At 40.0% G+C, this 24,917-nt stretch overlaps 2 protein-coding genes across 3 annotated transcripts in view; one reads left to right on the top strand and one right to left on the bottom strand.

Annotated features, from left to right (window-relative positions):
- Window positions 1-6,637, bottom strand: part of c13h10orf90 (chromosome 13 C10orf90 homolog) — a 13,538-nt gene extending 6,901 nt beyond the window's left edge. The window contains exons 1-2 of the mRNA XM_053639179.1: window positions 6,034-6,637; window positions 983-1,055 (exon numbers count right to left, since the gene is read on the bottom strand). Coding sequence (XP_053495154.1) covers window positions 983-1,055; window positions 6,034-6,513 — 553 coding nt within the window. The 5' untranslated portion in view covers window positions 6,514-6,637. The remainder of the gene's footprint in view (window positions 1-982; window positions 1,056-6,033) is intronic.
- Window positions 6,638-18,550: 11,913 nt separating this feature from the next.
- dock1 (dedicator of cytokinesis 1) overlaps window positions 18,551-24,917 on the top strand; it is a 293,597-nt gene continuing 287,230 nt past the window's right edge. The window contains exon 1 of one of the 2 annotated variants that reach the window (XM_053640698.1): window positions 18,551-19,647. In XM_053640698.1, the coding sequence (XP_053496673.1) occupies window positions 19,605-19,647 (43 nt within the window). In that variant the 5' untranslated portion in view covers window positions 18,551-19,604. The remainder of the gene's footprint in view (window positions 19,648-24,917) is intronic. The other variant, XM_053640699.1, reaches the window with a different exon arrangement.

The raw sequence follows: 24,917 nt of genomic DNA, 5'->3' as shown, positions 1-24,917 counted from the left end.
AATAAACAAAACACCGTCTATCCCCGAGGAGTTGTGTTTTTGACTTTTGTAGCTAGGTTTTATGATGGGATGCACATACAGAACAACATGGAGGGTTTCAGGGCATATATGGTCACTCCATGAAAACTGCAGCCAAACTGTGACATGAGGGTAAAATTCCAGAAAAAAAGGAATGTTGTACAACACTCTCAACTTTTCACTGACATTACCACCAGACATAATGGCATATGGGTCAAAAGATTATCACAGGGGATCCGGAAGTACTCTCGGGTGATGCACATCATGCCTGAATGTGGGGTCCAGTGGGAAATTTGAAGTTTGGGAATAAGGCTGCGGCTGTTTCAAGTGTAACATACCCAAAACAGGACACAATAACACTACACATTTTCAAACGTTGATTTTATCTATAATCTGGTAATATATAATAGTTGTGGTAATTTTCCTCTGTTATTTTGAAATACCATAAATTGTGCTTGACTGACTGACAGAGAATTATTGTTGTTACTAATGCAAACCCTGTTGTTATTAAACCTTTAAAAGACCTCGCACCCAAAATGTGACCCGTTTCGCATAGATAACTACTAAGTCGTCTTTGCACTAAAATAGGAAGGCTTTTATTAGGAAAGTGTCAATAGTTTATTAGCTAAGGTAAGGGGTGTCACGATTCCCGACTCTAATTAACGGGGAGAATTTGGAAAGACCTTATGTTTTTTACAGGAGGAACAGGATGACATTGAAATTATCTTATGTATATCTCAAGGTGTAACACCTTAAAATAATCATGATATTTAACAATATTCACTGCAATGTTCAATTTTATGGTCCTAGATTTATATACATTTGAATGGCTGCAGTTTTTATGGAGTGACAGTATGGAATAATGTAATATTTAGAAAATCCAAAGTAAATACTTGTATTTTATATCTGCATTTATGTTACAGGGATGTATACTTTTCCTTCTCTTTCATGTAGCAGTACCTACCTCCTGGCTCTGATCCATTTGCTTTGCCATAACTGCAGCTTAATACAGGGGTAATAGGTGGCTTCAGCTTCACCTGAAAGAAAACACACTCCTATCACTTCATCATTCATAGCATTAGGTGCACGCTGTGGAGCATGGCTTATGGATTCTAGCTGGGGAATGGAACCTGTTATTGACAAGTGTTTTTGGACTGTTGTTTTTCCTCCTTATTCTTCAAACACAAGTCTCTGTTGAACTGTTGCTTTTTTTTCCTTGCGCAATTCTCTTGTCAAATGTCAACATCACACGTCTTTCTGGATGGGTTTTTTTTCCCCCTCTGTGCTCATGGATGTTGTACAAAGCAGCAGCTATTGTCAAGAAATATTCATGAAAGTGTACTTTTTACACCTAGCATGTGCTAAATTGCACGCGCACAACGTGTGTGATTTACAAAGAATAATTTCATGAATTACATCACGTGCAAAGTAGGACTCGAACACGATATGTAAATGAGTTGTTGCGTGTGCTATTTGCATAATATAGCCGCAGTGTGTTAAAGAGACAAACTACGGCTACTTGCCCCTTTCAAATAATTCAGTATAACGCAGATTAAAGGCTGTAAAAATGTGTCAAAATAGTATTTTTAAAATCTATAAAAGACATTTAAGTGTATGTTTTGTTCATAAAGTATGTATGAATAAACATTTTAAATGCTGCTGGCATTGGAGGTGTGAACATGCAGCGAATATTTAATATGAAACCAACGGCTGCGGTAATATGAAGTAATATTATTTCAAAACATGTCGATAATTTTGAGATACTGAGTGATAATCTTCAAAAACCTTTTCATGAGTAAAATCTAGTGAATGGTATAATTTTGCCTTCACCTGGTAGAAATGGATTTCTGCAAATATAATACTTGCTCTTCGGACATAGTGATTTGCACACATGATGCCATTCCAAAAGGGACTTTCGAGCTCAGTTAATAACAAGTAGGTGATAAAAACAGTACATACTGTACTTTATACTTTTTCTTTATACTTTTATCATCCAGCATGGGTGTGTTAACAGAAACAAATGGTTTACATTTGCGTTTATAAACTTACTGTATGTTTGTTTGTTTTTAAATGTAAGATACATCTGTATATATTTTTTTATTCATATATGGTCCTCACATACGTATGTCCGATGCACAAAGTTCATATTTCAGGTGTCTATTTTACATCCCACTTTAATAAGCGTCCACATATCTCTGCTGGGTTCTCTCCTGTAGCCTCACCCCTCTCAGCACAGACATGTCAGTAATAGCTGCAAAAACATTAACACCTCTTCACATGGCCTTTTTCTTCTCAGTAATCATAAACTGCTGACAAGTTGCCAGGCGACCACTGGATTAAATTATCTTTGCAAAAGAGGCTTGTGCTGCAGTGATGGACTGTCTTGAATATAATGACAGTTTTCTTATTGTTCATGATGTTTGAGGATTACGCACTTATCGATTGCTAAAGGCGCTTTCACATCCATTAGTCTGTTTGTCGAGTCCGAATCAGAGCAGACTTGACACTTTGGGTTCGGTTGTTTTGGCTCCCATCGTAGGGCAATTGCTGTGATGGCATGTGTTTGCTCTGCCTAAAAGAACCACACCAAGGGAGACAACGCACCAGGGTTTGATTAAACCGGCTAAACATTGCATATGTAAAAGTACCTTAAAATGTTTCAGGTTTGAGATCCATTTTCACCCAACGGTGCATTTACATTTATAGCATTTGGCAGACACCTTTATCCAGAACTATCTCATTTTTATACAACTGAGTGGTTGAGGGTTAAGGGCCTTGCTCAAGGGCCCAGCAGTGGCAGCTTGGCAGTGCTGGCATTTGACGACATGTCTTTCCAATCAGTAGTCCAACACCTTAACCACTGAGCTACCACAGCTCCTCATTCGTACACACAGCCATGGTATATATTATGTCAGCTGATATGATGCCGCTGGTTGCTGTGGCTCTACGTAACTGTAACTCTGCACAATACATTATTCACATTAGCATGAAATCTGAATCCAAGTGCTTGTTTTATGTTATTTAACACTATTTTATAGACATCAAGCAAAAGCGACAAGTTTGAAATCTGGCTGCATCTGTTAAACCCGGGGATACACAGAGACTAAAAGGGATAAGTCAACAAAAAATGAAACTTCCGTCATCATTTACTCATCTCATATTGTTCCAAGACTGTATGACTGACCTTCGTCTGTGGAACATAAAAGACGATATTTTGAGAAAAGTTTCAGTGTTTTTTTATCCATACAATGGAAGTCAATTGGCACCAAAACTGCTTGGTTTCAAACATTCTTCAAAATATCTTATTTTGTGTTCCACAGAAGAAAGAAATGCATACCGGTTTGGACCGACATGAGGGTGAGTAAATGATGACAGAATTGTCCTTTTTTGGGTGAGCTATCCCATTAAGGCGAGTTCAAACTGACATATCTCACTGGTCAAGACTTCATTCTCTTTCCCTTTTCCAAGCAACTCTGTCCATACCATAATTCCACCAACATGGGGCAACAAAATAAACACACAAATACTAGTTACTCAGGAAGTTATTCAAGTGTTATCCCACTGGCTCATGTCACATTTTTAGGTGAACAGATTTTAAAAGGTGAGTAAACACTGACTCCTTCTTCTTCTGCTTTTAGGCTATCCAGTCTGCCGTATTAATACCCTCGTCATGACAGCTTGACAAGTAGCTACACACCCACGATGGTGAAATATGGAGAAGATTTCCTGCATAGCAATGTGAGTTACAAACATTGGGACATTTACGGAGCAAATGAGCAACAAGTGTAATCAGTAAATCGGAAAGTTCGACGGCTGAGAGGTGGGCCTGGTTGTTGTTGGGGGATTCAAGTAACGCTTGACCTAGGCTTATTTCATTAATTATTCAAGATTAAACAGTTAATACCTTGCTCAAAACAAAAATTTAATTCACTCATATACTCAATAACAAGAGTCAAAACAGATTAAAACACAGCTGAGATGTGTCTAATATGCCTTGACATGATGCTTGATATAATGCTTACACAATGCATCCAGTGTGAATTCAGGGTCAGGGAACGCGCTTCCATTCACGCCATGGTGCAGACCATTTACAATGGTCTGGCCTTGAGCAGCAGAGAGAGCTAACTGGCTAACAGTTGCTTTAGACTGTGACTATATTGCACTACACCACTGGTGTCATTAATATTTGTGCATACTACTTAGTATGCATTATGCAGTTTGGGACATAATCTTGATTTCTTTCTGAATGCGTGCACTCCCAATTTAAAATCAAATTTGAAAGATTACAGCAAGGACAGGCCAATTTCCTTACAGTCTTCTTAACAAATGTTAAGAAAAATTCATTTATCAGAATAATTTTTATTGTGGGATATTTTTCCTGGGGACAAGAATGATGGTAACATGGGATGTTTGCAAAACAAGCCGTGTTTCAGGGTATGAGTCAGTTAATTTGCAAATCTTGTTGTGTGTGTGTGTGTGTGTGTGTGTGTGTGTGTGTGTGTGCATGATGCGCTGCGATGGACTGGGGTATTCCCATCTCACACCCAGTTTTCCTGGTATGTACTCCTGATCCGTAGTGACCCTGACCAGAATAAAATGGTTTCCTAAGATGAATGAATGAAGAACCTGAGCACACCTGAAATGCAACTGCTTTGTTGTTGGATTGTCGGTGTGTGCTAACACTCTTCTACCCGTACAGACTGGACGTCCATTAGTCCTGAGTTAGCGCCTCTATCCTAGAAAATAGCTGTGCTTGCAAGTTTTCCAGATATTAATGACTTTGTTACCATTATCTCTATATACCTCTACATATATATATATATATATATATATATATATATATATATATATATATATATATATATATATATATATATTACCTCTATATACTCTATCCTTATATGCTTTCTCAGTTTGCTCAAGCTTTCATTCGTTCTTATTTAAAATTGATTGATTTATTTTTAATCTCTAACCATTTACACTTTCCTCCCCATTCTGTCTGAATGAGAGAAGTCTCCAGGCTGTGCTGAATCAAACCTGAGTATAGTGTTAGAGTGATTTTTCTGTATCTGTTTCCCTCATATATTACAGAGGATGCTATGTTATATTGTGGAGACATGGCAGAGATAAAAGAGAAAAAAATAAGCGGAGGGAGACAGGAGAAGAAGAAGGTACTGACAGACAATAGAACTGTAGGAGGGACAAGTTGCATTTTGAGTTACAGCTCCCACGTCTGCTGCAAACATTTCAAAGCATGTTTACAGTAAATTGAAGTGAAAACTTTATCTCCAACAGACACTTGAATACTAGGACTGAACATAACAATGTTTTCATTGCAAAAATCCATCCATCCATCAATCCATATACCACTTATTCTATACCACGTATCCTACAGGGTCACGAGGAACCTGGAGCCAATCCCAGGGAGCATGGTACACAAAGCAGGGTACACCCTAACGGGGTGTCCATCCAAAACAGGGGCATGAATATTATAATAAAGTATATAATATAATATTATATCAGGATTATATCAGCATTACAAACAAGCACATTTTTTTCTTTGTTTACTAATAGCATGATTTCTTCTTTAATTGGCCAAAAGTTTGTGGACACCTTACCATCACACCCATTTGTGCTTGTTGAACATCCCATCCCAGAATTAGTCCCCATATGCTATTATAATAACCTCCACTATTCTGGGAAGGCTTTCCACTAGGTTTTGGAGCGTGGCTGTGGGGATTCGTGTTCATTCAGACACAAGAGACACATTAGTGAGATCAGGCACTGATGTTAAGCGAGGAGGTCTTTGGTGTAGTTAGTGGTCCAGTTCATCCCAAAGCTGTTCAGTGGGGATGAGGTCAGGGCTCTGTGTAAGACTCTTGAGTTCTTCCACATCAAACTTGGCAAACCGTGTCTTCAAGGAGCTTGCTTTGTGCACAGGAGCATTGTCATGCTGGAACAAGTTTTGTAACAGCATTTATGAATCATCATTAAACCTGTGGTTTTAGCTCTTACCTTGCAGGTGGTGCCATCGTGTTGAGATGCATTAATTGGCGTCTCCTTCTTCACCACGTGTCTCTGTAAGGGCAGCCATCCAATCCGAACTGGAGGAAGGCAGCACACCTTGGCTGTCTGAGTGCTCTGTCCTGTCTTAATTTGAACCCTTTCTTTGCGCTCCAGTCCAGAATATAGAGACTCCAGACTGCTCCGAGAGCTTGCCACCAGACTGGGGCTTACACTCCGAGGTGTGTCGGTCTTCTGATAGTAAGGAGACAGCTGCTGTTGAATGGGACAAGTCTGTTGATTGTTAAGTGTTTGGAGCCACTCGTCCTTCAGCCTGCCTTCAATACAGCTGTGTGGACGAGCTGCACGAGGAGACCTATCCCAGAAACTTTCATCTCCAGATCTCCTCCATGCTATGTGAGACGTGTCGTCCTGTCCAGCTCGATTCTGAGGCATAGGTTGTCGTCTCCAGCTTTCAGATTTTACATCCATGAGGGATTCCTTTACACAAAATACACAAGACGATTCTGTTCAGATGCCCCGGTAACCGCCTGGGAGGAAAAAAGTATTTGGGCTGTGAGCCTGAAAAACCTCCTTCGACATTAACTCTGAGAAAGAGGAATCCTGGGGGAAAAATTGAGACAGAGCAGAAAAACAAGAAATTACACGAAACATTCTGAGCTGTCCTTTTGAAAACACCTTATAATAAATGTATCAAAGAAAGTGGCATGGAATAGGGTGTACTTATTATCACACCCGAGACCTGAGCAATCAGAGAGTGAGTGTGAGAGCAGCTGGTATTGTGAATAGAGTTTTGTTTACCTAATTGTGTGGTAGTCCCGGAGAGAACCGATCAATCTGCGGCATTATTAGATGCAAAGGAAGCATCTAACTGCTCCAACGCTTCTTTAGTGGAAATATTAGGAAAGACATTGCTATTAGACTCTCTCTCTCTCTTTCTCTCTCTCTCTTTCTCTCTGAGGAAGAGCTGCTGGTGGTGCTGTCTCCAGTCAAGCATGAATATGACTGTGCATGTTGCTCTGAGTGAACAAAAGACTTACAGAAAAGCTCAATATCTTCCACGGTAAGAATACAATGTATGTGTGTGTAAAGCAGCTTCTTCTTCTTCTTCTTCTTCTTCTTCTTCTTCTTCTTTTGCTTAGATATTTTGATCTTGAAAGCTATTTTGTGTTTCTTTCACGGATGGCCTTCACTTTTGGAGACTGCATTTCTAGACGTGTACACATCGGGGAACCATGCATTGAGTTACAGCATTGTCATTGCTACATCGCACACGCTTATTAATAAAACAGCAAACGTCTCTAAATTATAGAACTGGAAAAACCTCTTTCTTTCTTCTGCAAAGGTTGAGAGCATACCAAAGTACATGTAAAGAGCTGAAGAGAGAGAAAATGAGCCTATACAATATTTGAAAAGTACATGGATTTTTCAGGCTACAAGGTCAAAACAAACCATTTTTGTGACTCATCCTGAGGAGTAGTGTATATTTATGAACACCAGTGGATTAAAGGCAATCTGAATTCAGAGCTGACCTTTTCTTACCCTGGTAGTTCATGAACCTGATTTTTTTTTTTTTTTTTTTTACATTATTCATCAGTATCCGTCAATTAAAAGAGAAAATTCTTGTTTTTTCTGTAATCCATCTGATCAGTCTTGTCCTGTCAGTGGCTATTATGTTGAGAAAAAAAAAGATCAGATCCCCAGTAGTCAGGTGTGTGTTGTTCATGTGTGTGTCAGAAGACATGGCTGAAAGCTCTATCCTTGTCATGTGATTGCTGAGGATTTGAGCTGAAAGGAACTATTGGGTAGCATATGAGAGGAACAGCTTGTTTCTGTTGCTATCAACATTACCCACATGCTTCTGAAGTCTCACTAAAATACTCATAGCCCTTGGGTTAAGGTCACCGGTCTGGTACTGGATTGTTTCTCCATATACAATATGCTCTCAGTAGAAAAGGCTTTTTATTTGCAAACGCATGTCACTTAAGGGTGAATATATTTCATCTAATTTAGAGGACACACAGGTACCTTTATATACCATTAAGTGGAGATTATCGGATCATGAGGACCATAATTGTACCTTTGAGAGTATATTTATATTGGGCTTTACGTTGTGGACTCACTTAATGAGTAAGGCTTTGCTGAAGTAACATAACTGAAGTCTTAACGGTGCAGTTTGTAATGTTTAAAAGTGTGTCTACATTACCACAGTAATCCATTGCTGGGAACCAAGGAAACAAAATTGGTCTTGCTCTCTAAATGGAAGGGATGGGATACTCTCTCTCTCTCTCTCAGACTGTCAATGACAGCGACACTATCCAATCGTAAGCATCTGTAAGCTCTTGTACAGTATGAGGAAGAGGGCTGACAGCAGTTACCTCTGAGTGTGTTATGCAGCCCCATGATGCAGCATGAGCAGCAGTTTGAAGAGATGTGATTGGCTTCACATGTCTCCGAGGAATCACATGGTGGCCTTCACACTTGGTAGCCGTCGTATGACGGGGGAGTGCAGGCTGGTGGGTGAGAATTGACAGGTGACCAAAGTGAAGAGAAAATGAGGGAACGAATGTGTCTAGACCCATTATAATCATACACTTTCAAAGACGTCTTTATAAAAACTGTTATATGCAATATTGCAATTTAACAGATCTGGATGCAGACTCCCAAAAGCGCTGCAAAGTTAAGATCATCTTAATAGAGAGATGTGTGATCTCATTTAACAATGACCTTTGTGCTGCAATGCTTTTGAGAAACCAAGCAACTTTAATAGGGTTCTTATAGTTCTTATCTCAGGCTTCTTTTTTTTTTTAAACTTTTTTTTTTTTTGCAGTCCAGAAATATATCTCTCCATTCCCAGCTGGAACAGAGTTACTTAGCTCTGCACCTTTTCACTTCAAAATCAACTAATGGAGAATAAAAAGTTTTGAAGCCCCCACTATGCAGTTGTATAGGGGAGGTAAGGGGAATGCTTGTTAATATTTTCAATGCCATTCATCTCACAGACATCGTATCGATCCATTTCACTACGGATATTTTCACAACTGATATTACAATCTTTCTAGGAGACCCATGCATGGTAGCAGAGTAGAGTACAGCCACATGTAGAAGTGAAGCGTTTTAACGGTTTCCAACAACGGACTGGTAACATCTAGGATCCTGCTATTAGCAAGGAATATGTAATACGTCATGCCTTAGGATTAAAACCGGCAACCAGACAGTTAATGGTCTGCTTCTCTTCAGCCTGTATGTAAAGTGATTGTTGTTGTTCATCTGTTTAGTCACTTTAACAAAGGCGTCTGTGTGTATCGCTATCTCTTTGTTCTCGGTTTAGAAATAGAAACTCATAAAACTATCCAAAGCTTGACAACATAACAGCATATCTGGCGAGCACACTTCCTGTTCAGCCTAGAGGGAAGTAAGGCAGATGGGTGGTTAGCAGTGGAACAAGACTAACATTGCCCTCTGCTGATAGAGTTTCTGATACAGGTTGGTCCAGCAGAGCAAACATTTCCCACACTCTCATAACAATGGATTGATGAGCTATAGGAAAACTGAGTGCTGGATGGGATGAGATGCCAATCAATCACAGGAAAAATACACTTTTGCTTGTATTTTCTCATTTGTAAGTCGCTTTGGATAAAAGCGTCTGCTAAATGAATAAATGTAATGTAAATGTAACTTACACACGCACACACACACACACACACACACACATACCAGTCCACCTAATGGCATGTTTTGGGGAGGTAGAAGGAAACTGGAGAACCCAGAGGAAACATGGAGGAAACTCACAGCCCTGGTGCAATATAAATTGACATATTATTGTTTCGATTATACATGAGTGCATAATGGTGTAGACTGATGTCCTCTGTGATATAGGAAAGGAAGTGCTGGGTTTTCAGGCTAAAGTGCCAAGTGTTTGCCGTGGTTAATGATGGCTACAGCTCTTGGGAAAAAAAGCTGTTTGTCAGTCTGGTTGTTTTGGCTCGGAGTCTTCTGCTGGAGATAAGGGGTTGAAGGATGTGTGCCGTGTAAAAGTTATAATATCGCCTGCATGTTTCCTGACCCTGCTGTTGTAGCTCTCCTGAAGAGTTGGCACGTTACTGATGATCACTTCCTCTGTTTTGATTAAGCTCGATCCTGGTAAATGGACGACCTGAACCATAGAGTTATAGAAGAGGTGAGGATGGACTTGATGATTTCAGTGTAGAAGTGCATCATCAGAGCCTGCAGAAGGTTACAAAAATACACAGAACATTACAATAACAAGGGCAATATACACTACATATTGCATATTCAGGACAACATGCAAGCACAAAGCCTGACAAAATTGTATAATTAGTCATGAAGCATATGAATGTATTAAACATAAGCCTGTGCAAAAATATCATACGGGAAAGCATCACATGTGCAGCATATAAACAAACACAGTGTGTGGGTACAGTGAGGTTAGCATTGGTTTTGTTTGCAAACACTCTAGAGGTCATATTACATATGGTGGAAGTACTCCACTGAATATATTTGATCTATTAATATGACCCATTCCTCTTCTTTCTAAAAGGATTGTATGTGGAACCCATCCATCAATCCATCCATCTTCTATACCGCTTTATCCTTTTCAGGGTCATGGGGAAACCTGGAGCCCATCCCAGGAAGCATCGGGCACAAGGCGGGGTACACCCTGGATGGGGTGCCAATCCATCGCAGGGCACAATCACATACACATTCACTCACCCATTCATACACTACGGACACTTTGGACATGCCAATCAGCCTACCATGCATGTCTTTGGACTGGGGGAGGAAACCAGAGTACCCGGAGGAAACCCCCGCACCACGGTGGGAATCGAACCCCCAACCCTGGAGGTGTGAGGTGAACGTGCTAACCTGTATGTGGAACATTTTTTTTTTTAAAAGTGTATTGTGCTATTTTTCTGCATGTTATTGTATGTAACATAGACGAGAAAAGTTTATTCTTTTGTCAAGGCCATTACTTATGGCAGGACCATATCCATCCATTTTCTGGACCGCGTATCCTAGACAGGAGCCTGGAACATATCCCAGGGGACTCGGGGCACAAGGCGGGGGATACCCTGGACAGGGTGCCAACCCATCGCAGGGCACAATCACACACAAACACATTCACACACTATGGACAATTTAGAGATGCCAATCAGCCTACAAGACATGTCTTTGGACTGGGGGAGGAAACTGGAGTACCTGGAGGAAACCCCCATAAGCTCCACTTACTGTCTGTTTGCAATTTCTCCTCTTCTGCCATGTCCGTGTGGGTTTCCTCTTGGGAAACCTAGTGTTGTTCAGTTATTAAAGGGTTTTCCCAAAGGGACATACTGAATGGCCCTTTAGGGTATTCGACTGAATGTTCTTTTTCTGCAGAGGCTTATGAAAGGGTATATAAAACAATTCACAGAGGTAGATAATCAAGATTATTTTTCTACTATGCTTCTTATTTATGAACAAAATATCCCCATATCATTGAAGGCCACGTTGGTGCACGGGTGTAGTTTTGGTGCTTTACAGCTGAATGTACAAGGGTTCGATCCTGAGCTTGGTTTACTGTCTGTTGAGAGTTTCACATGTTCTCCCTGTGCCCACACTGGTTTCCTTTAGGTTCTCTGATGTTCCTAATTGGCCAGGATTACTGACGTTGAATGAATAAAAGCCTTTTCTTCCGCATTGTGCATTAAAAGCTTATATCCTTTGGCTCAAAAAATGAGTGCTCCACATGAATTGAATGTGGCTTTGAAATGCAAAAATAGAAACACAATTAGACCCAAAGTAAATAGATCAATAGTGTGCAATCGTGGCTAGCATAGATCTGGCCTAATTTGTCGATCGATTTTAACTTTGTCTTGTAAAAGCAGTCGTTTCCTTTGTATTTAAAGTAAAATATTCACATGCAAGGCTTAGGAATTTGTAGAGAATTTTTGTTAAAAGATGATGCCGTCAATGTTTCTAGGTATTAAATGAATCACTATATTAAATGGAAGACAATAAAACATCTATCCATCCATCCATTTTCTGTACTGCAACAGGGTTGCAGGGAGCTTGGAGCCTATCCACGGGGACTTGGGGCATGAGGCAGGGGGACACCCTGGATGGGGTGCAATCCCATCACAGGGCACACAATAAAACAACCTATAGAAATGTAATCAAATCATCCATCCATCCATTCATCCATTTTCCGTACCGTTTATCCTACTCAGGGATGTGGGGAGCCTGGAGCCTATCCAAGGGGACTTGGGGCACAAGGTGGGGGACACTCTGTATAGGGTGCCAACCCATCACTGGGCACAATCACACACTACAGACAATTTAGAGATGCCAGTCAGTCTACAAGCATGTCTTTGGACTGGAGAAGAAAACCCCCAAAGCATGGGAAGAACATGCAAACTCCGCCCATCGAACCCCCAACCCCTGGAGATGCGATGCAAACGTGCTAACCACATCTGCAGGTCAAATTCCAGACAGGCTCAATGATGTTTTAATCAGAAACATGGTTTCTTACATAATATGATCCATTATTTATGAAAAGTTAACAAAAATTTGTCTGTGCTTTTATTTATGTAATTTTTAATTCATTCTCTTTTCTACTGACACACTAATGCAATAATAGAGGTGTGTAAGATAAAGAAAAAAGTAAGCATTAAAAATGTTAATCTGTTACTCGCAATAAAATCCCAAACCCAGTAAGGAGCCTGCTATTTTATTCACACTATATTCTCAGAGAGCAACAATGTGCTTTGACTCTTTTAGCTCGTGTGTGTGTGTGTGTGTGTGTGTGTGTGTGAACGCTTTCTCTCCTCCTAATTTGATATGTTATGGTGTAATGGTTATTAATTGTTTGCCAGAATCCCCTCAAGGCTGCACAGATAATGCTGAATATTAATGTTTGCTAACAGAACAGAAGGAAGAGGCCTGTCAAACCCGAGCCCTCTGCTCCTGGAATTTAATACGACAGGTAAACAGAAATATAACAGACTAGACAGTGACGGATGGCTATATAACCTGTTCCGTTTGACAGTATCATGGGATCATCTTATCTCAAATATGACACGCTGATAAGCGGGAAAAGAGAATGCACATCAATGTGCAATATGGCATATTTTATTTTGGGTAAGCTTTATCTTATCATGAGTAGTATTCTGAAATCGACCTGTTCTCAATACAATTTCAAATTCTAAAGCTAAACTAAGCGACTTACACATGACTTTTTCTAGTTCTAATCAAGCCAGAGTCACACCCAGGTTTATCTAGTTCCTGCTTAGCATGACATTCTTGATGCGTGACGTCCATTATGACTCCTTCTGCTGATTCGATTCTTTCAGCTATCACTTTAAGAGATTTGATTGTGTGAGGTTTTTTTTTGTTTTTTTTTGCTGCTGTTTGATTCACCTCAAATAGCAGGAAGGAATACTGCGTAGGCTATAGTTACAAGCCGTGCATTAATGCATACACCCAATTTCATCATGAAACTGAAAAAAAGATCTTCAGTTAATGTGCTGCTGGTAACCTACAGTTCACAGTTTAATTGGCAGTAATATAGTCGGTGCCCTGAAAGCAAATAAGTAATGTCCCAATGCTGGCTCACATTTATTACTTCCTCTGTCTGACAGCAATGAACTCATCCAACTTCGCCAAAACGCAGCCACAAATCAAAAGCTTTGATAAGACTCAGGTATGATAGCGAGCACATAGTACAGTCTGGCCAAGGCTTTACATTTTGGACCAAACAAAACACAGGCCTACTGATTGGAAGGGTGATAGTTCAAATCCTGGAATTGACCATTTTTCAGTTAGCAAGATGCCTAACCCTCAAATTCTAAGCACCACTCTAGACTTTAATAAACGAATCTGACGAGTGATTACATGTAATCATAAGGAAATAATATCTGGTACAGGTACAATGTTGTGGTGAATGGGAAGTCTCAAAACAATGGTTTGATCCTGAGCTCTGGTTACTCTCTGCATAGAGTTTTACATGTTTGTGTGGATTTCCTCCAGATTCGCTGGTTTCAAACATGCAGGTAGGTGGATTGGTTGGGCTAAATGGCTCCTAGGTGTGAAAGAGTGCGTGAATGTGTGTGTGCAAGGTGCGATAGACTGGCATCCCATCCAGGGTGTATTCCCACCTCATGCCAAACATTTCAAGGATTGGCTCCAGATCCACCATGACCCTGACCAGGTTAAAGCCATTAGTGAAGATGAATGAATGAATAAGCTATCTTGGTATAACCAGGAGTTAAATTGTGGAGGGAGCTGAGCTTACTAATTAAATTCACGGAAAATGTAAATCATAGCTTGGTACAGAATAATGATGATATAGTTTTAAACTGAATTTTGGAAAAATGCTTTTATTTCAGAATTGTAAAATGCATTTCTTCTGTGTGTAGGATATGCACATATGGATTAGAGATGCACCGATGTATCGTCCGATAATCTGTATCGTCCGATAAAAGCAATTTTTCACGCTATGGCCGATGGTTTAAAAAAATCCGATAATCAGGGTCGATTACATCCTGTCAATCAAAAGAGGGCGGGAAAACACATGGATTTGGTGCTGTGTGTAAAGATGATGTCTCTTGTGTGGAATGATGACAAAACTGCAGTTTGTAATCTCTGTAATCTCTGCACTGATCAAATTTTACCCCGGACGCTGCAGCAGTGAAGCGGGAGTTTCGGCGTCGTCTTTTTTTTTTTTGCCGCGCTACTCGAGCTGCTTGCGCTGAATTAAAGCCGCAGTACACCGTTGAAAGGTTTAAATGAAGATGAGTTGACAAAAAGGTATATATTGAACAGAAAAATATATTTGTCGAGTAGTGTATTTCATATCCAATAATGTTAATATATAAAAAGGTTGATATTATATATTACCAGTCTGATGTCATTGATGAAGTAGAAATGCTTTTGTTTGTGGAGAGTGAATGTGAGACTAACAGGAGGTTTTTTTTAGAATTCAGTCAATGTTTATATGAATTAATAACATTCAATAAGTTGAGAAATCTTACTGTAATCTTCAGAATTGAGTTCATGTGTTCATGTTAATGTGAGTAATGTGTTTTCTGTTTATGAGACCAGTTACTGTGGAACAACTTGTTGAAATGGAGAGAATAACGTTTTTATCTGCATTTCTTTCAGAATTGTGGAATTAATTATTATTAATTTAAAAGAAGGTATAAAAGGCAGAACTATCGGTATCGTTTATCTGTATCGGCCGATATCACTCCGAGTAGTCGGTTATCGTATCGGCTGAGAAATTTAGTATCGGTGTATCTCTAATATGGATACATTATGTGGTCAGATTTATGGGGACACTGGACCATCACACGCATATTCTGCAAATTATTGCCACAAAGTCGGAAGCACACAATTGTATAAAATGTCTTTGTATGCTGTAGCATTAAGATTTCCCTCCGCTGCACCAAAAGGGCCCAAATATGTTCCAATTCAATTCAATTTATTTATCAAGCACATTTAATGGCAACACATTGTTGTTACAAAGTGCTGTATAGATTCAACAAATTAAACAACAATTCCACTAAACAACAGTCAATGATAAAATTCAGGACCCTAGCCACTATATGCTAAAGAATAGATGTGCATTTTTAGAGCTGATTTAAAACTAGACAAGGAAGGAGCAGATCTAATATTTAACGGAAGACTGTTCCACAGGCTAGGGGCCACAAAAGAAAAGCTCGATCTCCCTTAAATTTACATTTAGAGTGGGGAACAACCAGCTGAAGAATATTAGGAGATCCCAACTGTCCCTGTGGTGAGTAGGCAGACAAGAGGTCGGAGATATATTTGGGAGCAAGCCCAGCCAAGGCCTTATAGACAAACAACAGAATCTTAAAATCTATATGAAATTTCACCAGCTGCCAGTGAAGAGAGGCAAGAACTGGTGTGATGTGCTCTGTGTTTTTGGTCCCTGTTAAAAATCTGGCTGCAGCATTTTGCACCAGCTGTAACCAGCCAAGAGATGATTGCAGAAGACCGACATAAAGTGCGTTGCAGTAGTCAAGCCTTGATGTGATAAGGGCCTGAATTACAATTTCCAAGACCTTCCTTGACAAGTAGGATTTCAATTTAGTGATATCCCTGAGATGGTAAAAGCTGTCCCTAAGCACAGCACTGATTTGCTTTTCAAATAATAAAGAGGTGTCAAACATGACTCTGAGGTTCTTTTTACGAGACCTCACATTAAACGATAGGGATCCTACTGTAACTGAGCTTGAACAGCTGAAGCGGATCTATGAGAGCCTAGTATCGACACTTCACTTTTAGATTCATTGCTTAAAGCAAAAAGTTACTCGCCATCCAGGGTTAAACTTCCTCAAAGCAGTCCAACAAACCAGTAACAGCACCATTACTATCTGAGTTTATAGGAATATAAAGTTGGGTATCATCGGCATAGCAATGACACGAAATATTACATTTCTGAAAAATTGAGCTCAAAGGAAGCATATAGAGAGCAAACAGCTGAGGAGAGAGAACAGACCCCTGAGGAACCCCGTACTGTAAAGAAGCTGAAGAAGAGGAAAAGTTCCCTAAAAGCACCTGTCATTCAAATAGGAGGCAAACCATTGTAAAGCCACACCCTGAATGCCAACCCAGATGTGTAACCGATCTAAGAGAAGTCTGGGTTCGATGGTATCGAATGCTGCACTTAGGTCTAATAGCACCAAAACGGCACAAGATCCAACATCAAGAGAGAGGAGAATGTCGTTTGTCATCTTCAGAAGGGCAGATTCAGTACTATGTCTTTGTCTAAAGCCATACTGATAACTGTCTAGAAGGTTAAATGAATTAAGATTAAGAGTGCAGTTGATGATAGACAGTTTTCTCTAACAGTTTAGATAAAAAAGGCAACTGCGAGATTGGTTCTTTAACAATTGCATGTTTAAAATATACTGAAACTACCTCGTTTACCAGTGACCTATTCACAATTGTTGTCACGTCCGAAGCCAGCATATCAAACACCTCTTTACAGAAGCGAGCAGGCAACACACCCGATTTACAACTTGAACATTTCATCTTAACGACGATTTACCTCAGCTGGGACTCAGACACAGGATGGAAACAACCAAAGCACCCAGATGCCTTGCCAGAAAATATAGTGGACCGATTTGAAGACCGAATAGACATCTTAATGTTATATATTTTCTACGTGAAAAATTGAATGAACTTTTGACAGACTTCAGTCGAAGGCTTGAAATGCGGCGTCGACGTAGGATGTAAGAAGGTCTTAAACAAAACTCTTGGGCTCAATGTATAACAATGCCTCTGTGCACAAAGCGAGGTCCAGGAAAACATGGTTTGCCAAGGTTGGAGTGGATGAACTCGAGTGTCCTGCACAGAGCGCTGAGCTCAACTGCATTGAACACCTTCGGGATGAACTGGAATCAGATCTCCTCACACAACATCAGTGCCTGATCTCACTAATATGTCTCTTGTGTCTGAATGAACACAAATCCCCACAGCCACGCTCCAAAATCTAGTAGAAAGCCTTCCCAGAAGAGTGGAGCTTATTATGATAGCAAAAGGGGGCCTAAATCTGGAATGGGATGTTCAATAAGCACATATGGGTTTGATTAGTCAAGTGTGCGCACACTTTTGGCCAGACTTTATAATGTATATATCGTTTTGAGTAAAAATCAAAAAAGCTACTAAAAAGTAAAAAGTCTGGACAATCAATTCATATTTGTTAAATCGAGGACAGAAAAATGAATATAACATCTATTTACACATTATCATTATATCAATATTGGAAAAATCTATGACAACACTATACAATATATAAAATGTTCCCATACTGACATGACCCTGTATGTACTTTATTAGTGTGGTGACTAAAGTCATGAGTAGCAGCAGCTGAAATGATTGAATGAACGAAAGAAAAAAAAAACCCCACACAACAACTTTACATTGCCCTTTTATTTAACTATCAAAGATATAACACTAGATAATGAAGATGATAATTAAATAAGTAAGGAATAAAACATGATTGAGTGTGTCCAGCCATTGCTACCTTGATTAATTTTTCAAAGAAAGGAAGGAAGGAAGAAAGAAACAAACACATGCATCATACAATACTGTGCAAAAGTCTTAGGCACATGCAAAGAAATGCCGTAGAGCAAAGAAGCCTTCAAAAAAATTGCAATTAAATATATAAATAATAATAATAAAAATACTATAAAGGGAAGTAAAGAGAACTCAATGAAATATTGGTCAATATTTGGTGTGACAGCCCTTAGCTTTAAAAAGAAAAGAAAAGAAAATAAGAGTAGTTTCATGTACAATGTGTGCAGTTTTGTAAGCTGGTACGTTTTATTGAGCATGTTTGACTGATGCACTCGCGTCTCATTTTTGCAGCAAAACCTAGCAGCCTTCATTAAGTTTTCAGTCCGTACAGAATTTCACAGAGTTTTTTTGTGACTTTTGCGAGCAAAGATGCTTGATTTTGCTGCGGCACGGTTTTTTTCCCCTTCAAAATATGCGATGTGGCTTGCGGAGATTTTTACGCTTTTTACTGTCCAGAAAACGACTTGAATTGGCGAAATTGTTTTGCATGGCCTTTTGCACTGATGTTTGTTGGTAAATGAGACCTGTTAGCTGTACTCATGTTCGACGCACGTGAATCGAAGAGGGCTTTGACTGAACGAGCGTTGTGATGACGCCACATGACGCGTCTTGGCGCAAACCTGCAGAAAATCTGTGGTAATTCTGAAAAATTGCAAGCTCCTCCATATATTGCAGAGTTTTCTTGATTTTGTGTTCATTTCTGCGAAATCCTGGAGGGACTGTGTTTTATTATTTTTTTTATTTCTTTCTTTTATTTTGTCTGAAAAGTGTTCTTTTACCTAATATGCTGCTTTCTTTACTGAAATGCAAACATTTGTTTCTGTAGCATTTCATTTTGTGCCGGAAAACAACGGTTTGCATAACTAAAATGCTTTTGTACTGATTTGATAATGTAAAAACAAAGTTTGTACTGAAAAACAAACAAACAAACAAACCCAAGGGTGCCTAAAGCTTTTGCACAGTACTGTACATAGCCTACTGCCAGTACTAGTCATACTACTACTAGTATTGACTAAAGAGTTAATCGATTTGTCTGGAATCGATTCTTTAAAATGATTCACTTTTAAAGAAACCGACTCACTTGCTACAGGTCTTAAATAGAAGCTAGTGATTCATTTATATCTTTAAATCCTCCCCCCCCCTTATAAAGAAAGCACAACATTATTGATAAATCAAACGAAATTAAATTCAAATGATATTTATGGTCTTTCCTCGGGTGGTTAGAGCAGGGACCACGTGACCAAAAGTTTTGTCTCTCTCTCTCTCTCTCTCTCTCTCTCTCTGAGTGTGCACCCCCTCGCGGACCAGGCAGTTAACGATGGAAAATGGCGCCTAGATGCGGCTTCCCAGCACACTCACAGTGAAGACAACACCACAGAAAAGTCCTGGAGGAAAAGCTGTGCATGTTCCTGGACCGGTGAAGACCATTCCGAGCTGATAGTTTGTGAATTTGAGTGAGAATGTCGCGCTGGATTCCTACCAAGAAGGAAAAGTACGGCGTCGGTGAGTAGTGTAGAAATAAGTTGAGCCGGAGTGGTGAATTTACTCTCCCTTTGGTTTTTTTTCCTTCTCCACACGCCCGGGTTTTCCACTTTTCCTGCGCAGTTTTGGGATAAGCAAGGCCTTATGGAAGGCGGTGATAAGTCTTGGATATAACTGGGAACTCGTGTGTGTTTGTGTTGGGATTTGAATAAATGGAAAGTCCGAGTTGAACAGTTTTCTCAGTTGTCAGAGACTCGCCTAGTTCCTAGCGTTTCCTGTGTGCGGGGCCTGACCGGGAATGATGGAGCACTGATTACAGCTGATACTTTTGTAGCAAAACTGACCAAACAAGCGCGGATTTTTTTCACCGCTTTGCCCCTATGCCGTGTTTTGTAACTTTTTGTAACTTTTTTTTTGTTTTGTTATTATTTTGTAGCCGTGTAACCCGCACTCAGAGCCGCTACAGTAGCGGTTTGTTTACACCTCGTGTTTGTGTTGTGAAAAACCAAACAAAACAAGTCCGATATCAGGCTGTTGGAGAGGAAATGTGTGTGGATCTGTGAAGCAGTGTCCGGAAGTAGTTCCTGCACACGGTCCTGCCTGGGAATGTGTTCTTGTTCCTACATGTTTGTGTACGAGAGAAAGGCCGGCTGCTATCGGTGCTGGAAAGCCATTGCAATTTTTTCCCCCCAGCTTGTTCTGGTGCTTTGTAAACATCCGGGAATTCAGGACTCGGTTTGAACATCTTATTGCCCTCTGATCCTGATAAGCACCACAACCCCTTTACATCCATATAGGAGTTAAAACATATCAGTTACTACCACTACTACTAAACATCTTCATTTACTTCCATATAGAAGAGTTAAAACATATCAGTTTCTACTACTAAACATATTCATTTACTTCCATATAGAAGAGTTAAAGCATATTAGTTACTACTACCACTGTTGGGCCCTTGAGCAAGGCCCTTAACCTTCTCTGCTCCAGGGGCGTTGTATCATGGCTGACCCTGCGCTCTGACCCCAACTTCCTGACATGCTGGGGTATGCGAAGAAAAGAATTTCACTGTACATATGTATATGTGATCAATAAAGACTCATTATCATTACTACTACTACTAAAAATATTCATTCACATCTCCATATAGGAGTTAAAGGATATTAGTTACTACTACAATTAAAAATATTCATTCATTCGTTTGTATATAAAATTCACCGGCGTGTATATTATGCATCATATGCTTTAACTGAAGGAGAGTCAGTGTGTGCGCTATTCCATTGTGGCCATCTATCTGCAAGCGAAAGCACCAGACTGTCTGGGTCCATGAAACAATTCGGACTCCCAGGCAGCATGGCGGATCACTGATGACCCATCGCGTGCGCTCTTCTGTCTTCACTCTCATTGGTAGTCTCTGCACCAGATCGCTCCAAATTCGCATAAAGTTAAACTTTTGTCAACTTTGCTGTATCGCTGGACACACCCAGATCTAGTCACCACTGGTCGCTGGAAGTCGCCAGCTCTGATTGAAAATGAATGGTCTCCGGTCGTTTGGTCGCTGCGAGTCGCTGTATGCGTGAATGTACCTTGAGACACCAGTCCATCGCAGGGCACCAACACACACACCAATTTATCATTGCCAATCTGCCCACCTCAGGATTGCACGCAGGACCTGTGAGGCAGCAGTGCTACACTCTGTACCACCAATAATAGCAGCAATAATCATAATCGTAGTTGAGATCCCAGCACCACCAAGTTGCCACTGCTGGGCCCATGAGCAAGGCCCTTAACCCTCAACTCCTCAGTTGTATTAAAAAAAAAAAAGAGATGAATGCATTCGGTATATCCCTCTGGATAAGGCCGTCTGCCAAATGCCATAAATTGTTAATGTACAAAGAAGATGAAGAATTAAGATACTTAAGTATTTGTATGCAGGAGCTCAGTTTTATTTATTTTTTTTGCATGCTCTCTGTGTAGCTGTCGGTCTGCTTCTCTAACTTCTCCTGTGGTCGTGAGCTGTGGGTAGTCTCAAATGAGGTCATGAGTACCAGCAACCGAAATGAGTGACTGACAAAATAAAACACAACAAACGATACATTGTACTTTGATTCATCCCTCGAACAAATAAGTCTAAATAATAAAGCGAATAAAACAAGTAAGGAATGAAATGTACTGGGGCGTGTCCAGCCATTACCCCATGATGGTTTTCCTATAACAGCACATCCAGAAGCGTCTTAATCCAACGATGGGCCGTGTTTATCAAACTGGATACATACTTACTTATTCCTAAATCATTTGTCCGAGTGTTTACACAAGAACTATGATCGGAATGAAGATGAGAAAAGAGGAAAGGGAGACAATTTTACTGGAAGAATTTTTAACTGGAATGTAGAAATGAATGTGAGCTATCTAGCCAGTTTGCCGACGGACTACGAAGTAAGCGTGGCTTCTTCAGCGTCGGTTGGCATTTAAAATTGTTTATTTTTATTTATTTATTTTTTAAATCTGCAAATCTCTGTACCGTCTTACATTCCATGTAGCACCCTAGAGAGTCCTGCAGTCTGTTTCTGTGAAAGAAATACCAGAGGTGTCTAGACAGGACCCTCAAACCGGTTCATTCTTCAGTGCTTGTGTTTTATTGTGACAGAGGTGTTTTGACCCATCAGTACAAAGATGAAACAGACTTTCTCGCCATGTCACAATAAAGCACAAGTGTTCAATCATGAATCTTACTGTCTGTCTTGCTGGCTATAAATATATATATTCACACATACACTCTCACAATGTTTCTCAGCTTCTATGTATTTTTCTCTTTCTATTTCTGTCGCTCCATCTCTGTATTTCCTCCTGTCTGTCTCTTTCCTCCTGTCTGTCTCTGTTACATTGTATCTCAGCACCCCACTTTTGATGTAAAATTTGATGTAAAAAGTCAAATCCCTTTCAAAAGCATATATATATATATATATATATATATATATATATATATATATATATATATATATATATATATATATATATATATATATTTTTTAAGCTAGAACATCTTTGTTTTAATAGCTTAAAAGTCTGATGATGACGAGAAGTTTGCGATAGGTCTGAAATCAAATACTCCTCTTACAGAAACACCAGTACCACGGAAATCTAAAACAAGTCTTATCGAGTGAACTATTATTGAATATATGCCACAAATATGTATCAAAAGCCAGTTTAGACAAGTATAGGATATGTTTAGATTCGTTTTAAATCTAGTTTATTTAAAGTGAATTTTAGCTCTGGGCAACGCCTTCCTCTTGATGTGTAGTGACGCACCCTGCTCAAAGAAAAAGGAAAGAGATGACTAGTGGACACCTTGAGTATGTAATTTACTGCCATATAAATATATGTTTACATCTCGGCTCTGGTCGTGTTGAGATTTTGTACGTAAAGCCGGTTTGATATCCGCTTTAGCCTTCTAGAAACAGCCTGGGGGTGGACGATAAGACAAAATATCGTATCAGGATATAAAAGTCCTTCCGGGCCGTTGCGGTCGCAGAAGCGAACGTAAAATCAAACGATCTCCGCGACATTCAGAGGTGCCAAAAATCACAGCAGATTTGTACCGAGACGCGTCACGTGACGCCATCACGACAACGCGCGTTCAGCCAGAGGCCTCTTCGATTCACGTGTGTACAGACTGGATAGCTGCCAGCAAAACATTGTGTGTGTGTGTGTATATGTGTAGTTTGTTTGAATGGTTATTTGTGTGTGCGTGTGGCTATTTGTGCCTTATCTATGTGGTTGTACGTGTGTGTGTGTAGTTGTTTGTGTGTAGGTGTATACTTGATGATGTTTGTGTGCATACACAAAACAAAACAAAAAAAACCCCCACAATCTTGGAGAGGCGTGCTCTGATATAATTAATCCAGAGATTAACATTGCGTCGTCGTATCACTCGGCCGTCCTCGGAAGAACTGGCTTCGGTTAGAAGGAAGAGGATCCGCTGTCCAGCACTGTTTGGTGATCTCTCCTCTCTAACACACGACACTACACTGCCGGTGTTGTGACTGTAGCTGCAGCCCAGCGGTAGATAATCTCAGTGTTTATCGGTGACGGTGAGGCGTTTCAGTGCCGTGAGCTGCAGTGGTTTAATGTGCCGAGTCACACGAAAGTAGAAAAAGTACCTGAATATTGCAGAGGAGGAAAGATACACAGGGGTGTTAACCACAAACATATCTACACTGAAGTTTCTGCCGTGTGGGCGAGTGTGTGTGTGTGTGTGTGTGTATAAAGGTAAAAGGGCATTCCTATGTTTAAATGACGGAAAATTGCTCATGTACACTAAAAGTACACTGCTGAGCTAAACGGAATGAATTTCAGTAAAAGCGGGGATGGGTTGCTTCAGTTCCGCGTTTACCTGCGAAGATTTACTGTCTTGAAACTATTTTCTCACAACGCTTCGTTGTTCCGAGTCCAGAACTCTGCACACTTCCTTTTCATTTGCTGATTCTTTCTATACAAAGTGTAAGCTGAACAGAAACACAGGAACTCTCTCTGTGTGTGTGTGTGTGTGTGTGTGTGTGTGTGTGTGTGTGTGTGTGTGTGTGTGAGATTTATCAAGTGAACACCTGTATTGTATTAAAGCCAGAAACTGATTATGATCACAACATGAATTTTGCGGCTTTATTCTGTACAGTGTGAATATAATTGTTAATATGTGGATCTGTTTGTGCATATGGGAATGACTGTGAGATTGGGGGGTGTGTCTGTGTGTGTGTGTGTGTGTGTTTAGTTTGTTTGAATGGTTATTTGTGTGTATGGCTGTGAATAGTTGATATTGTTTGTGAGCATGTGGTTGTGTTTGCACATGTGTGTTTGGCTGTATTTGTGTGCACATGTGTGCTTGCATGTGGTTATTCTTGTGGGTTGTGGTTGTGTGTGTGTGTGCGCGTATAGTTTGTGTTCGTGTGCAGTTATGGTTTGTGTGTGTATGTGTAGTTTGTGTGAACGTGTATAGTTATGGTTTGTGTGTGCATGTAGTTTGTGTGCAGGTATTGTTTGTATGTGCATGTAGTTTGTGTGTACGTGTGCAGTTATGGTTTGTGTGTGTATGTGTAGTTTGTGTGTGCACATAGTTTGTGTGCAGGTATTGTTTGTTTGTGTGTACGTGTGCAGTTATGGTTTGTGTGCGCATGTAGTTTGTGTGCAGGTATTGTTTGTGTTTGTGTGTGCGTGTGCAGTTATGGTTTGTGTGTGCAGGTATTGTTTGTGTGTGCATGTAGTTTGTGTGTGGGTGTAGTTTGTGTGTGGGTGTAGTT

This window comes from Ictalurus furcatus, chromosome 13 (genome assembly GCF_023375685.1).
Source record: "Ictalurus furcatus strain D&B chromosome 13, Billie_1.0, whole genome shotgun sequence".
NCBI lineage: Eukaryota > Metazoa > Chordata > Actinopteri > Siluriformes > Ictaluridae > Ictalurus > Ictalurus furcatus.
This window is presented reverse-complemented; position numbering and strand designations above follow the sequence as displayed.